General features: G+C 37.7%; 1 protein-coding gene across 3 annotated transcripts; it reads left to right on the forward strand.

Annotated features, from left to right (window-relative positions):
• The first annotated feature begins 1,986 nt into the window (after nucleotides 1-1,986).
• Nucleotides 1,987-9,431, forward strand: Zyx (lipoma-preferred partner zyxin). 3 transcript variants are annotated; one of them, XM_017088723.4, is made up of 8 exons: nucleotides 1,988-2,347; nucleotides 6,320-6,722; nucleotides 6,785-7,029; nucleotides 7,705-7,758; nucleotides 7,965-8,253; nucleotides 8,306-8,654; nucleotides 8,714-8,834; nucleotides 8,902-9,431. In XM_017088723.4, the coding sequence occupies exons 1-8, from the start codon at nucleotides 2,153-2,155 to the stop codon at nucleotides 9,022-9,024; spliced, it is 1,779 nt and encodes a 592-aa protein (XP_016944212.2). In that variant the 5' UTR covers nucleotides 1,988-2,152; the 3' UTR covers nucleotides 9,025-9,431. The 3 variants fall into 3 exon arrangements, with proteins under 3 accessions (XP_070853208.1, XP_016944212.2, XP_070853209.1); XM_070997108.1 differs by having other exon boundaries at nucleotides 2,153-2,386; XM_070997107.1 differs by lacking the exon at nucleotides 7,705-7,758 and having other exon boundaries at nucleotides 1,987-2,347.
• The last annotated feature ends 7,727 nt before the right edge of the window (nucleotides 9,432-17,158 follow it).

The following is a 17,158-nucleotide window of genomic DNA, read 5'->3' on the forward strand; positions in this document are numbered from 1 at the left end:
CGTGCTCTACTGGTAAATTTTGTAGATATACATAGATGACCCAATGCTTCATGCACGTCGTATTTCACAGTTTCATTCTTTTTGATAGTGAGAATGGCAGTTTGCCCATTGTCTAAGCGGTTTAGAATTTGTATTTTTGTTTCTATTGAAATGACTTTTCGTTTTAAAGGAGCTGTGTTTTTCTTATCTGCCATTGTAAAAGCTGAATTTATTTATTTTAATTATGTATTCACATATTGATTTAATCAAGCTCTACCACCTTTTAACTTACCACAACATTTTTGACTATTTATTTACGCGTCTGCAAATCTCAAGATGTTTGCACGCTTACACGCTTACATCTGACAGATCAAATGTGGGATTCCCCTTTTTCGACAAGCACCCCGTGCGTAAGACACAAGCACAAAGGCACTATCGCGTTAATTGACATCAAAAAGATATATATATCGATATTTTGAAATCGTGTAAGAACGAGGTTTTAAGCGTGTTAAAAGGGGGATGGCAGCAAAATTGTAACCGTGTAAGACCGAGTTCGTGCTAAAAGAGTCCGTGTTAAGCGATGGCCAAGTGTACTTTATAGGGTCGGAAACGGTTCCTACTGCCTGTTACATACTTTTCGACGAATCTTGAATACCCTTTTATTCAACAAGTAACGGAGTAGCGAAGCTCAGAAGCGTACAGCTTCCTGGAAGTAAGAAATGTTTTAGGTTGTACGCTACGGAAGTGCGCACTAGGTGTCATATTATCTCCTCCTTTAATTTATTAATCCTTTAATCGACATGTCATTTACAAAGACTGGATTTGTTCATCATCATTTTATCGACGTGTTATTAGAAAATTAAAGAGAGTCGGGTTTGACACGATTGTCGAATAAGAGAGTCGTCTTGGCCGACGTTGATGTCATTGGCATAATGATGACATGTGGAGCTAGAGGGTTATTACTAATTTTATTGTGTAGAATTTGAAAAGCAGCAGAGAAAAAGCTCAACAAAATTAAAGAATTCAGCAACTGTTAAGGGACCTAGCTACCCACCTTTGTAGGACAACCTGCTAATGTAGCTTACCTTACTATAGCTTACGATTAATGCTGATGTGTGAATACAATATTAGCTAATTTCTGATACCACAAAACTTTACTTTCCGGCTAATAGCCTTGTCACACTATGTCTGGTTATCTATCGAATGAGCCATGACTACTCCAAAAAAGTATTTACACTAAGTTGGCCCAATTTATCGGCCTGTGTCAGCTGTTGTCTGCTTCGTTTTTAATACGGGAGAAAAACATTCTGCTTCGGTGACCAAATTCCGCTTCAGCGACTTTTTTATTCAATACCATTGCTAGATGGAGACAGAAAAAGTCGACACAATTCGCTTCAGCGGAAAACTACACTGCACACGCAAATCGATTCAGTATTTTTAGTTAGTATTTTTTTTGTAGGGAAATGCATTTAGTCTGCAATGGCGCCATTACAAGAATAATAATTTAATAATTTTGACTCTTCGTTGGATTGTATATCTTTTCATGATGAAATGCAAAATCATTCTCATTTTGCGTTTTTTTTTCATTTTTTTCGGAGCAACTGAAATTACCCGTCCTCCCCCTTTGCATACGGTCCTTATTCCGATCAGCCGTTCGCTTTAGCGATTCTCTATGTGAACAGGAATCCGCTTAAAGTTACAATAGCGATTTTTAAGCGGCTGTGTGCAGAGGGTATAAAGAAAGAGGACCGCTCTAAAATATTTCCTAAAACATTTTCAAACCCTATCGTCACTAATGCATTAAAGATTTCAAATCGTGTTGTTTCTGTCAATGCTTATGCTTTTGCGTTATGCTAAAGTATGGAACGCGAAATTGCTCCTTCTCAGACAAGTTTTGATAAATGGTGGAAGCTAGGCTTTTCGAAAATAAGCGAAACTTAAAATGTAAATAGTGTGAGTGCGCTATAATATGCGAAAAATATATCGATATCTTAGGTCTGTATTACAATAAAATTAATACATGCCACTTTGTTAAATACATTTATTAGAAATAAAGTTTAAAACAAACCGATTGTAACAAAATAGCTAAACTGCTTAGATTCATTAATGATTGATACCACAAAACCCGTTTAGGGAAATTACACACAATAATCCAGTTTTCACTCAATTTGCAATGGAGTCCTTGGACCAGCAACTTAAGGAGCTGTCCTTTTTAAACGACGAGCCTTCATGTACCTCTTCGTCTGCTTCCATTGGACATGTTAACGTTGCGGAGTTAGTTAACAAAATACGTCAAAAGCAAAGAGAAACTTATACGAAGATGGACGGACCTCCCAAGCCATCGAAGAACTATAATGAATTGCCTCAGGTACCTTTTGACTTTATGTGATAGCTACGAGACCCAAAGGTAATAAAAACCCGGAAGCAAACAAAAAATATGTTTGTCCAACTGCTTTTTAAAATAAGCTTTGTGGCGTTGCCCTAGTCATTCAAAGTAATTTTAGGACAGTAAATGTCGTGATCCAAAATTAGGCTCAACCCTTTTTAAAAGGTAACTTTTAGACTATACACGCAGGTTGCTTGCAAATCCCGATTAGCTTTCCTTCTCTTTTTAAAATTGAACCATGCTGGTTTTTAAACACCTGAGCTGAGCCTGTAAGGATTATCATTTATCTCTCCTTGCAGATATTTGAATTTCAGTCAGAAGTGACCAACGCATTAAAGAAAGATTTCCGACCCTACAAATATGTGCATACCTATGTATGTATATTCTTGCTCACCATCAATAGCCAAGTCTTTATAAATGTAGGTATGTAAAGTGCCGAACTTTACTACTGACACACTTAGCGTCTTGAACTTCAAGCCTTTTTTCCGTGTATTAAAACTAGTATTCGGATGAAGGGAATATTTAACTCGCAAGTTCGTTTTATTTCCCTGATGTATCTCTTAAAACAAATTTATTATAATAAACAAGAAAGAGCGCTATAGTTGACTACCTCGACTATCAGATTACTCAGCTAAAGGGACAAAAGGGAAATGGATACGCACGATCTCAATATATGGTTATGACACGGTAGACAGATTTAAGCATAATGGGCGTTAGGCTTTGGCGACTTGTGGGCGTTAGAGTGGGCGTGGCAAACTTTTTTTTTTTGGATCAATTGATAGGTATTGACGAGACTAATACATTTCAGTTAAAATTTTTTACCTAGCATGAAAATTGTGGGCGCAACAGGTTTGGGCGGTTTGTGGGCGCTAGAGTGGGCGTGGCATAGTCGCGTAACAAACTTGCGCTGCGTACAAGGCTACGGAATCTAAATCTGAAATCCCAATTCTCTATTGATAGTTTCCGAGATACTCGCGTTCATATTTGCGATTTTTTTAAGTTTGTGGGCGGAAAAGTGGGCGTGTCTAACTTTTTTTTGGGTAAATCAAAAGGTATTGATGGGAACAATACATTCCAGTTAAAATTTGTATTCTAGCATCAAAACTGTAGGAGCCAAAGTTTTGGGCGGTTTGTGGGCGTTAGAGTGGCCGTGGCACTCTGCTGAAACAAACTTGCGCTGCGTAAGAAGCTCAGGAATCTTCATACCAAATCACAATAGCCTAGCTCTTATAGTTTCCGAGATCTCAGCATTCATCCGGACGGACAGATAGACGGGCATGGCTAGATCGAATCGGCTAGTGATCCTGATCATATAATATATATGCTTTATGGGGTCGGAAACGCTTCATTCTTCCGGTTACATACTTTCCGACGAATCTAGTATACCCTTTTACTCTACGAGTAACGGGTATAAAACAAAAAACAAGCTGGCCCGCAAAAACATTCTTGGCACACTTTTGCTTTTATTAACTTTGGCGTTCTAAAGAAATTCATCATGCAAATATACAAGGTACATAAGTCGATACATACAAGTCGATATCCTAAACTTGGATCTGTACTGAGTTCATCTGAAGGTTGTCATTATCCTCTTATGTGATCCTTTTGCCTCCCTGGCCACTTAAAACTTTGTATCGACATAGGTCGATAGGCACATATGTAGGTGTCTTGTATTTTTGTCATTGTGAGAGTTCTTTAGAACGCCAAACGTTAGTATATCTTTGCCCAAGATCCTGTAAATACAATTTTTATTTTTCGCAGAGATAAGAGTATTATTTTTTTTGTTTTTCAATATAACGATTTTGGTTTCAATTTAAGGTATTAAAATAATTTGATGATACAAACTTAGCATTGCACCCTTTAGGATATAGACCAAAGCGGATTTAGCAAAAAAAAACTAATTTGGTTCGCGCAAAATCAGCTCATTTTTCGATTCTTTAATTTAAAAATTATTATTATTATTATTATTATCCAAATAAATTTTGTTGAATATTAATATTAATTAGGAAAACTGAGTAAAAATTACTTGAAGTTTAAGATGCTACGTGAGTCAACAGTAAAGTTTGAGACGTGTGCCAGGTTTGAAAATAATTGGTAATGCCGGTAAGCACGTCATTGATCTGTGAACCTTCAGTGTAAATGGGCTACAAAATTTGAAACGCCTATGTCTTTATATATTAATAAATCTGTTAAAAATTTGTTAACTTGCAGAGTGTTCGAGACAACTTATGCCGGATCTGGCTTAGCTCTAAAAGATGAAAATTTTCATAAAAGACCAGAAAGGAAGTTATCTTCGGCATGCCGAATCCGGATCCGGTTTAGTTCTAAAAAATGAATATTTTCACAAAAACAAGAAAGGAAGCCATCTTCGGCATGCCGAAGTTTCTATACCCTTGGAGGTCGTACCCGTGTAGCATTGTATGTACAGAGCTTTCCGATTTTTAGAAAACTAAACAAATTATAAAAATTTTAGGATAATGTTCCACTTAAATTTACTACCATGTATGTTTAACGAAAACGAAATTTAACGGTCTATGTATTATTTTGACATTCATTATGCGATCATTCGTTTACTAGAAGTTCTGAAATATTAAAAGAATGGTATTCCCAAGAGTATAAGTTAATATGTCAAAAAACATTATTTATTCCATTAAAAATTATTTTTTTGATCATTCCTATGGAAGCTATAGGATATAATTGTGCGATACGGCTCATTCCGACTTATATACCATCTGCAAAAGAAATAAGACTTTTTGTAAGGTTTCACCCCGATAGCTTTAAAACTAAGAGACTAGTTTGCGTTGAAACTGACAACCGGTGTTGGCTAGATCAACATTCTAGTGATGCTGATCAAGAATATTTATACTTTATGGGGTCGGAAACGTCTCCTTCACTGGGTTGCAAACTTCTGACCCTCTGCAAGATTATTATATTTATACAATTAGCAAAATTAAAAACGATTGGATTTATAGGTTTCCCCTTAAGTTGCCCACCGCAAAACCATTTTCGGGAAAATCTTTTGTTCTGAAAGTTTGATTTTTTGTGAAAGCGTATATATACGATATATTAAGGGAAAATGCAATAAAAACGATTATCTGTAAAGTGCAAAATCGTTCATACATACGGACATAAGAACATTACTTATTAACTAATGGTCCGATTCTAACAATGTTCGGCTTCCCGATAGGTATTGATAAGTGGAACAACATAAAATGTATTTTAAATTGCAATCTTGGAAAATGTAGGCGCCGCAGTTTTGGACGGTTTGAGGGTGTTAGATTCTCTAGAATCTACATGCCTAAACCAAACATTATATCTTTTATCACCGTTCCTGCGGATGATTATGTGCGGCTTGTGACCGTTCGAGTGGCAGTGACACAACTTGATTTTATTCAATCGATAGGAAATGCCGAGAGCAATACATTTTAGATCAAATTTTTTTTCCTAGCTTAAAAGCTGAACACGTGGAGTGGCACCCTGCTTGCCTTATCCCAACTTGCTAGCTTTTAGAGCTTTCGAAATCTCAGCGTTCATACGGACAGGCAGACGGACATAGATATGAACATCAATTCGGCTAGTGATCCTGATCAAGAATATTTGCTTGCGTGGTGTGCAATTGTGAACATTGTTGTCTCTTGTTTGTCTCCCTCGCCATCCCCATAACTGAGTAAGGTGTATTTAATAGTCGATGGCATCGACTATAGGCTTGTCTCTTGTTTCTCTTTAAAAGTTAGTTACTAGAAGGCATTCTAGTGTTGTACGAGATTTCTAGTAACAGATTATCAACTGATTTGTTTACTTAACATATTTATTTTATAAGACGTAAATTTTTCTTTCTGTTTTGAAGATTTTATTATCTGAAAAGGTAAAATTTATTTTATTTTATTTAATTATAAGTACATTTCTATTTTACTTATGAAATATGGCTGTATACATATGTATATGTCTTTTTAACAGGTTCCATCAAGTAAGCAGGTTTCTTGTTCGCGGGAACCGCTATACTCAAAACCTCTAATTGGAATCGACAAAACAATAAGTGGACCCATGCCTTTCAGAAAAATTAACAATTCTGATAGCGGAAATGGCGAAATTCCAATTAACAGAAAAACTACATTGGACAACCCGGCAATACTAGAACAGCAATTGGAAGCACTGGCTTACCACAAACTTCAAATGGAAAAAAAAGGTCTTTTAGGAGGGCAAGTTAAACCCCCACAATCTGCCAACAGTTTCGCGGAGCCTATATCAAACACGTATAGCAAAAACTTAATATATGGCAATATAAATACAGAACAAAAAGAACTTGTGACAAAGGAGACAGATATTTCTGCAACTACCTACTCAAATGTTCATGAAGCTGGTAAGTTTTCATTAAATAAATATATAAATTAAATAAATAATTGAATCATGTTGATTTCAAAGCTTTGGGCCCGTCACATAAGATGCTGTCCGTCTGCACAAATTTATTATTAGAGAACGAAGTAGAGGATGATGTGCCGCCACCGCCGAGCCCAGAGAGCGCAGTGAGCTCTTCATATAGCGAGCTTCGTCGAGCCTCCACTGCTTTTAACAAGCCAACAGGTTCTTCGCAAAATAAACAGAAATTAAATCCTTCATTACAAATGTATGCAAACCAATATGAGCTGCAACATGGCGCTATAATGAAGGTAAACCAATTTTTTATTTTATAATTTTAGATTTAAAACTGTGTGTCGGCGATTTGTGTTATTTTTTAGCCAGTTGTACTCTTTTTTATATTGTGTGTGAGCTCAGTTAAAAGCTGTAGATGTTAAACTTTCCCAATTGTCTTAATACTCATATGAGCACATACAGAACGAAAACTTATAGATCGAGGTGGGTTATTCTACATCTGTTATCAAAATCAACGTGCCTAAAGGTATACAACAAAGCGGCGTTTTGAAAAGGACCGCCAATTTTCGTTTAGATAATATAGTCTTCAGTGTTGGAGAAGGTACTAGGTATTTCTTGATATGTGCTTCCTAGGACATGTAAAAAATACTACAAAACGCTATCCAGGTAAGTATCTAAGGTACTGACAATGTCACGATGTTAATTTTGAAAATCAGAAAAGGTTATTACTCAAGTCAAAACCAGTTAACCCTATGGCGACATACTCCATATTCTTAAAAATTAAATTGTAGAAATAAAAAATTATTTTTAAGTCAACAGTATCCACACGTTTTTAGCAATTCTAAATAAGTTTCAGACAATAATAATTTTTATAACGCTATCTCCATTAAAGTACAAATATCGTAATCTTTCTGCATTACTATGACCATTGAAATATCTTAAACCTAAATCCCTTTTAACTGATATTTCAGAATCTGCAGTCCAAAACGAATCCAAACTTGTATTGCTACGGTGGGCTATCACAGGTATATATATAAATGTAATTAGGAGGGACGCTACCGTCTAGTGTCTCGACTAATAGATACACGTTACTCCATTGACCAATTTCAAAATAAATGTATAATGTATTAGTAAAATAGATATTTTCGACCTTATAAAGTTCAATATATGGGATAATATGTGATTTTTAGCTTCGAGTATATATACAAGAAATTGTTATTAATTATTACAGAGTTCTTCTACTTATGATTCAATATATGAGCCTATAAACCCTCGTCCTTCTGGAGACATGTTGCATCGGGAAAGATGTAACATGTATGGTTCATACGTCAATGATAACAATATTTCAAGCAGTTCCTGTGACATAAATATTTCGAATTCAATTGAAGCAAGCCAGTCGTTATACACGAATGATAATGGTCGAAGTAAATGTTATATTGACAATACTGTTCATAAAAATAATGAAAAGGGACTCAGTAACTCAGTAGCCCCTGATCCAATACAAGAGTTTGAAAACTACGGTAAGTTAAAATATTACATCAATTTCAATAAAACAATATTTTCTGTTAATAGGTAGGTGCGTTAAATGCAATTCACGTGTACTTGGAGAGAGTAGTGGGTGCACAGCAATGGATCAAATATACCATATATCATGCTTTACTTGCACAGACTGCCAAATAAACTTACAGGGAAAACCATTTTATGCATTAGACGGCAAACCATATTGTGAATATGATTATTTACAAACACTGGAAAAATGTTCGGTTTGCATGAAGCCCATTTTGGAGAGAATTCTTAGAGCTACCGGAAAGCCATACCATCCGCAATGTTTTACATGTGTTGTCTGTGGAATAAGCTTAGATGGGTTATTATTTACAGTTGATGCTACTAATCAAAACTATTGTATTACAGATTTTCATAAGTAAGTAATTTTATTAAGTGATACATATGACTTTTTGATTCTATAATTTAAAATCAAAGAAAATTTGCTCCCCGCTGTTGTGTCTGCAAACAACCAATTATGCCAGATCCCGGCCAAGAAGAAACGGTCAGAGTGGTCGCCTTAGATCGAAGCTTTCACCTCGAGTGCTATAAGTGCGAGGTAACTTAAATACATTATTTTTACCAAAAAAAAGGATACTGACTAATTTTTTTTATAAATATAATAGGACTGTGGGCTATTACTGTCATCTGAAGCTGAAGGCCGAGGATGTTATCCCCTAGATGATCACGTTCTATGTAAGAGCTGCAATGCCCAACGTGTTCAGGCTTTAACAAAGCGCATGACATAGGATCATTAAATAGAGTTACCATCGTACTATAGTGTTGATGAAAATATCGTTTTTTATATTTAATATTATCCGAAAAGCAGTAGGCTACTAGAGTGGAAACTTCGTAAAGATAAAATTTGTAGAGTATTGACCAATGCAACCCATGACTAAATAATTACCTATTATTAACCGCACATCAAATAATCTGGACGTTCCATTACCTGATAAATTGCAGTTTTGTTAAAAATCCAAACGAAAATTTCAGCAATAGGGGGAATGACGTTAAATAATTTATTTTTAATTTTCTAACTAATGTTATTCATAGTCAATGTTTCCGGATCTTATAACATGTGCAAACTTATATTTCATTTTTTGTCTAAACTTACATTTCTACAAAAAATGGTCAAAAATAAACGAAAGAAAACTTGGTAGGATTTTACATGTCAACTACGACCCAATTCTTGTAAACTTTATATTTCATCAGAAATTTAAAAATATACAGCAACAACGAAAACTTATAAATGTAATCAAAAAATATAAATCTGCTATAAACAAATTTTAAACATGTAAAAAAATGTTTAAAAATTTTTTAAGAAAATGTTTATTACCAAAAAAGTGAAATATACTAATTTACAACTCCGAAGGAGTTTCTACGTCGTTTCGTGACGAAACATGGATCCACTGGTACACACCAGAGACCAAGGAACAGTCGAAACAGTGGACTTCACCGGGTGAACCTGCTCCGAAGAAGGCGAAGACTGTCCCATCGGCCGGAAAGGTGATGGCCGCCGTTTTTTTTTGGATTCACAACGTGTGATCTACATCGACTACCTGGAGAAGGGCAAAACGGTCACAGGGCTGTACTATGCCGAATTATTGGGCCGATTCGCAGCCGAATTGCAGAAAATACGGCCCCATTTGGCGAAGAAAAAGTGCTCTTCCATCATGACAACGCACCGGCTCACACTTCCGCCCTCGCCAAGACCAAATTGGTCGAATTGGGCTACGAACTGCTACCCCATCCACCATATTCTCCAGATTTGGCCCCGTGTGACTTCTTTTTGTTTCCAAACTTGAAAAGTCACTCGCTGGACAGAAATTTGCGTCAAGTGAGGATGTCGTCGCCGCCACAGAGCCCTATTTTCAGACCTCGAAACAACGTATTTTTCAGACGTGTTTAAGAAGTTGGAGCATCGCTGGGTCAAGTGTATCGAGCTAAAAGGAGATTATGTTGAGAAATAAATCGCCACTTTTCCAAAATTTTCGTTTTTCTTTTGGAGGCTAAGTATTTATCGGACCACCCTCGTATATAACAGGTAGAATGAATCGTTTTCGATTCCATAAAGTTTATGTATATATTTTTGATCAGGATCACTATCTGAGTCGATCTAGCAGGGTGCCACGCCCATTCTAACGCCCACAAACGACTATAAAACTATAACCCGTCTAGCGCCCACATTATTCAAATTATGTAAAAATTTAAATGAGGTTTTGTTATTTTTATCAACACCCATGTACACGAATATTATTGATTCATTAATGAGTTATAACCAAATAATAATCAATTTTTTGCAATTCATTCGAGATCAAAGCAGCTGTTTTCACTAATACACCACCAAGCAGTTGGGGGCGCTATAGGCTAGGTAGTGCTATAGAAGGAGAAGATAGGATTGCGCTGTACGATAGGTGTGTTAGTGAAAAAAGCAAAGTTGCTTTAACCATCCCTCTCGCACTCCCTTAAACTGAGTAAGGTGAATCTAACAGTCGAGGCCATCGATTATAGCGTTTTCTCTTGTTCATTTTAACTTTTCGCATGTAGATGGGTATCGATAATCACCATCTACATGCCAAAAATTTTTCAAATCGGACCATTTATTATAGGCAAATAAAGTGTGAAACTTCGGAAACAGCCGATTTTCTGCATGCATATTTCCATCTCCCTCGCATTTCTTTGGCTGAGTTATGGGTATAAAATGGTTCCGGACGTCGACTATAGCGTTCTTGTTCTTTTTTTATATCTAAATTTTTAGTAGAAACCCATAATAATTTTTTAACAATTTTTTCATGTTTATACACTTTATGATTTCAGTCAGAAGTTTGCAACGCAGTGAAGGAGACGTTTCCGACCCCATAAAGTGGATTAGATTCTATCCGTAGTGATATTTATAATATTAGATGGGCGGAAGTCCTCTCGCATGCTGATGTGAATACTAGCTATGAAGTTTTTTCTCTCTACTAGCAGATACGCTAAAACTAGAGTTCAAAGTTCTTATAGACTACCATAGTACACACAAGGACTAAAAAAATATAAAAATCTCTGAAATAAATTTTATAAGGGCTACATAGAAAGTGGTGATGCTGCTGACTTTGATCGGTACAAGCATCATAAGCGTGAGTTTGAGTTCCTTAATAAATTCTTATACAGCCATGGAATGACGATGACTCACTCAATGCCATTGCCACGATGCAAAATATTGGTTGCTTAGATGTCACTGATTTTAACTGCTATATGGCGGCTGAGAGTTTTAACGACTCAGGAAATTAGACTGCGATGGCCTTTCTCCATTTATTTTGAAAAACCGTATAGGTGTTCTTTGTGAGCCCCTTAAAATGATATTTAACCAGTCTCTTTCCACTGGCGTATTTGCGCATAGATGGAAACTTGCCACAGTTTCTCCTATATTCAAGTCTGGTTACAAAAATATTGTTTCAATTATAGGCCAATTGCAAAGCTAAGCAGTGTCTCAAAAATGTTTGAACGTATTGTATCTAAGCAGCTAACTTTTCTTGCTGGTCGGATCATCAGTCCTAACCAACATGGTTTTTTGCCTGGGCGGTCAACTACCACTAACTTAGCTACGTTCAATCTTTTTTGCATTCACTCGTTTATCAGGCATCATCAAGTTGATGTGGTCTACACCGACTTCGCCAAAGCATTTGACAAAATCTCCCATAACGCTTTATTGGCATAACTGCAGAAATTGGGATTTCGTTCATCAATACTAAATTGGTTTAAAACTTATTTATATTTAGAAGAAGTAGTATTTATAGAGTAGAGTGCAATGGTGTTTTCTCAAACCCGTATGCGGCAACTTCTGGCCTTCCTTAGGGAAGTGCATTGGGTCCGTTTTTTTTCATCATCTTCATTAATGATTTAAGCTATTGCATAAAAAATTCTGAATTCCTGTTTTTTGCGGACGATCTTAAAATATTTAAGTCTGTGAACTCAATCTCCGATAGTGAACTTTTTCAAAATGACCTAGTAAAAGTGGGGAATTGGTGTTCTCGTAATAAGTTTCCTCTGAACTTGTCAATGTGTTTCCATGTTAGGTATGGCAAACAATTAATTAATGTCCTCAGTTCGAATTCCATTAGTTCCCATATTATTTCCTTAAGAAATGAATACCTGGACCTAGGAGTTATGTTTGATACCAAATTTACTTTTGTTGATCACATAAACTATATAATTCCAAAGGCATACGCTATGTATGGGTTTGTAAAACGAAATTCCACGCAATTTAAAGATCCGTAAACGAAACTAAGCCTATTTTCTGCTTTCATAAGGTCCAGATTGGAATACGCTTCGTTTGTCTGGAGTCCGACTTTTTTAATTAGTTCTGAACTTCAAATTTAATTTTATCAAAATCGGACGACTATGTCATATAGCTGCCATAGGAACGTTTGGAAAATTGGTGGGAAAATAATATGAAACAAATTATAGCTTCGGTGTTTTTTAAATTTAATAATTATAACTGCGCGGGGATACAAACTTCGGATTGCCGAAGCTAACTTCCTTTCTTGTCTTATGATATGTTCAACCGTCTGAAAATACAAAACACGCAAAAAAAATGTTAATAGAGTGTTGAAGATGGAGGGGTCCAACACTAATATAATTTTCTATCAATCGATGTCAAATGTGAAACTCAGATTCCCACAGGGCACATCCACCATCTACCATCCGTAAACAGCTGATCTAAAGACCTGTGGCTAATCAAACCAAACCTGTTGCTTCTGCGCCTCCCGTTTTTAAATGTGAAACTACGATTCCCATAGAGCACATCCACCGTCTACCATCCTATAACAGCTGATCTGCATAATCGATCCAAGCCTGTTGCTTCTGCGCCTTCCATTTTCTGTTGTTCCCTGTCATCATTGTTTACGTTTTCGTAGTGAATGTTTAAATTTCCATTGTCAAAAAGAAGAGCTCAGTGTCGCACCGAAGAAACTTCGCATTACTATAGTCTAGTACTCACATCGACAAAAGCCGCGAGCTAACCATAGGAGTGAGAGAGAGGCAATGCTTTTCGTCGGGTCTATTTTTCAGCGCGGTACTCAGATAAGCTAAGGAAATTCCAGAAAGAATACCAGATTTAGCGAGTGAATTTCGTTGAACGCCGTTAGCCGTGGCCCAAAGAATAAGAAATTTAGTCTTTGGCAGTGCAAAGGCGATATGGAAACCAAAATCGACTGCAGGAGGTCAGTGCAGATGAAGTAGGACGCCTAATACACGTTGTTGCCCTTTATTGTGGGATTTCACCGACAGGAAGCAATACCACAACAGGGGCAAATCCGCAGAATAGTTGAAGTGCTGGAGGAGATCCACTAGAGAATCCCAGTGGGAAGGAACATGCCGAGTGGGACTTCGCTCTCTAGATAGACATCCTGCCGGGCACAAAGAAAGTAAGATCTGGCCAAAAGAATTTGGTTGCGTTGTACTAGTAGAAGTATGTTTTTAGCAGAACCACCAGTAACACGATCTCCGACGACCTCTCCATTAGGACCTCATACACGTTCACCACCAGATACTTGGCAGCTTAAGCGGAGCTGGAGGACCCGCTGTCTTCTATAGGGAGGAGTAAAATAGGGCGCCCGCTAAGGAACAGTTGTAGAAGCCATAGCCAGCCACTGCCAGGATGCTGGGCGACTTCCTGCAGTATCAGCGTATCAACCCCGTTCCCATTCCGGCTCCCACTTCCTCAAGGTCTAATATGCCTATTGGAAACTCGGGGCAGGACAGCGGTGGCGCGGGAAAGATGGCGAAGTGTCCGTGGTACGAGAAGGAAGCTTTAAGCTACTAATTTACATAAATAAAAGCATTTGTTGAACATTCCATTTATTATACCCGTTACTCGTAGAGTAAAAGGGTATACTAGGTTCGTCGGAAAGTATGTAACAGGCAGAAGGAAGCGTTTCCGACCCCATAAAGTATATATATTCTTGATCAGGATCACTAGCCGTATGTCTGTCTGTTCGGATGAACGCCGAGATCTCGGAAACTAGGCTATTGGGATTTGGCGTGCAGATTCCTGAGCTTCTTACGCAGCGCAAGTTTGTTTCAGCAGAGTGCCACGTCCACTCCAACGCCCACAAACCGCCCAAAGCTGTGGCTCCTACAGTTTTGATGCTAGAATAAAAATTTTAACTGAAATTTATTCTTCTCATCAATACCTATCGATTGACCCAAAAAGAATATGCCACGCCCACTCTAACGCCCCTAAGGATTAAATCTGTCTACCGCCGGTGGGTGGCGCACTTTAATCTCGCTCTGCTCCTTGCATATCACCATTTCCCTTTGGTCCCTTTAGCTGAGTAACAAGTATCTGATAGTCGAGGTACTCGACAATAGCGTTCTTCCTTGTTTATTTTAAATTTGTTTGTACCAGCAGACTCCTTCTTTTTAAATATCTTCAGTTGATTTGTTTTCCGTTTGGCAACAAACCCAGCTGCTTTACAGTAAGACCATGCTACATGCATTGTGGGTGAAAATAGAAAACTTTGGTCACACTATAAAGAATAACATTTTTCGACTAGTGAAACTCTTAGCCGATCTGAGTACTAGGCTAAAGCCTAAAGCTAACCATAGGAGTGAGCGCGAGGCAAATACGCAGCACGGTACTCAGATGAGCTAAGGAAATACCAAAAAAAAACCTAATATAGGGATAGAATTTAGATGAACGCCGTTAGCCGAGGCCCAAAAAATACAAAATTGTATCTTTGGCGGTGTTCGTGCAAAAGCGGTGTGGAAACTAAAAATGAAAAATGGAAGGAAAACCCCAAGCACGCCTGCAGGAGGTCAAGGCAGTTGCCCATTATTGTGCGACTCCACCGACAGGAAGCAATACTACAACAGGGCAAATCCGCAGAACCTTTAAAGTGCTGGAGGAGATCCACTACGGAACTCAGTGGAACGGAGTGTGACTTCGCTCCCTACATGGACATCCTGCTGGGCGGGTCCTTTAAAGAAAGTTTGTTCTGACCCAATAGTACCAATATAAGTATCTTTTTAGCAGAACCACCTTAACGATCTCTCCATTGGAGAACCACAGGATTCCACCTCCACCATCTACTTGGCAGGTAAAGCGGAGATGGAGGACGCGCTGGCTTCTATAGAGAGGAGGAAAATAGGGCGCTTGCTAGGGGACAGCTGGAGGAGCCTTTGCCTGCCTTTGTCTTGATGGTGGGCGACTTCCTGCAGCATCAGCGGAACAATCCTGTTCCCAATCCGCCTCTCACTTCCCTAAGGTCCAATATGCCTATTGGGACTCGGAGCTGAACTGCAGATGGCGCGGGGAAGATGGCGAAGCATCCGTGGGACGAGAAGAAAGCTTTAAACTACCAATTTACATAAATGAAAAAATTCCATGTATATTTATTTTAATTTCTTTGTGCACCAGCACTCTTCTTTTTTAAATTGATCCACTTGATTTGTTTTCCGTTTGTCAATAAACCCAGCTACTTGACAGTTAGACCATGCTACATGCATTGCGGGTGAACTTAGAAAACTTCGGTTCCACTTCAGAGAATATGATTTTTCGACTAGTGATACTCCTACCTGGCGTTCCACAAACTTCTTGTTTAAAGCCAGTTCTCACATCGTCGAAAACCGCGAGCTAACCATAGGAGTGAGCGAGAGGCAAACAGGCGACCAATGCTTTTCGTCAGGCCTTTTTCTTTAGCGCAGTACTCAGATGAGCTATGGAAATACCAGAAAAAAAACACGTTTCGTCAGTGAATTCCGATGAACGCCGTTGGCCGCCGCCCAAAGAATATAAAATGTATACTTTCCGTGTGATGGTGCAGAAGCGGTGTGGAAACAAAAAATTAAAAACAGAAGGAAAACCCCCAAAAACGGGCGTAGGATGTTAGTGCAGATGAAACAGGACGCCTAACCCAAGGCGTTGCCCATTATTATGGGACTAGCTGGGCTGCAGATGGCGCGGGGAAGATGGAAAAGAATCCGTGACACGAGAAGAAAGCCTTAAAGTAATAATGACAAAAAAAAAATTTGTATTTCCTTGTGCACCAACAGATTTGTCTTATTGAAATCGTCATTAAAAACAAACACAGCTGCTTGACAGTAAGACCATGCACATGCACTGCGGGTGAACATTGAAAACTTCGGTCAAACTACAAAGAATACGATTTTTCGACTAGTGAACCTCTTAGTCGATCTGACTACCAGGCTTTAAGCTTAACAGCATGGTTTGGTCGCCCTCCGATGGAACAAACTTTCCGACAAATCTAAGTTACCCTTTTTGCTCAACGAGTAACGGGAATTAAGAATGAGAAAACTCAGATACTATAGATTCGTAGTTAGTTTAACTAGAAGACAAGCATTACCTTAGTCGCCTAAGATCAAAGTAAGTATACTTTAAAAAACCGCAACAAAAATTAAACGTATTTTTATACACATTTCAAAACTGTTTTCACTGGGCTAGCTCCATAGCTCGAGTCTAATTGCTTGGCGTGTTCATTTAGCTCAAAATTGGCACGAATAAACACAACACCAACACTTATTAAACAAAAAGCATATATAAGCGGTTTTTTTACAGCATATTTGTTATTCACTTCATCAAAATAAACAAAAAGTAAATTAAATAAAATTGCAAAAAAAAACCCATCCCTACTCAAGGTCTAGGCAAATACTCTAGTGATGAGTTGCCTAAAAATAAGAAAAAATACCAAATATACTAAAAATACCTTACGAATGGATAAATGTGGAGAAATGTGTCAATGGAACTCGGATATTACTCGTTTTTATCCGAGCCAATATTTAATATTAAAATATTCACATGCACTCAAAACGCGGATTCCTCCTTCAAGATTTAAACTTGTTATAAATATAACAAACCCTAGTTAGTTGAATTTTCAAGCA

This window comes from Drosophila suzukii, chromosome 4, assembly GCF_043229965.1.
Source record: "Drosophila suzukii chromosome 4, CBGP_Dsuzu_IsoJpt1.0, whole genome shotgun sequence".
Lineage (NCBI taxonomy): Eukaryota > Metazoa > Arthropoda > Insecta > Diptera > Drosophilidae > Drosophila > Drosophila suzukii.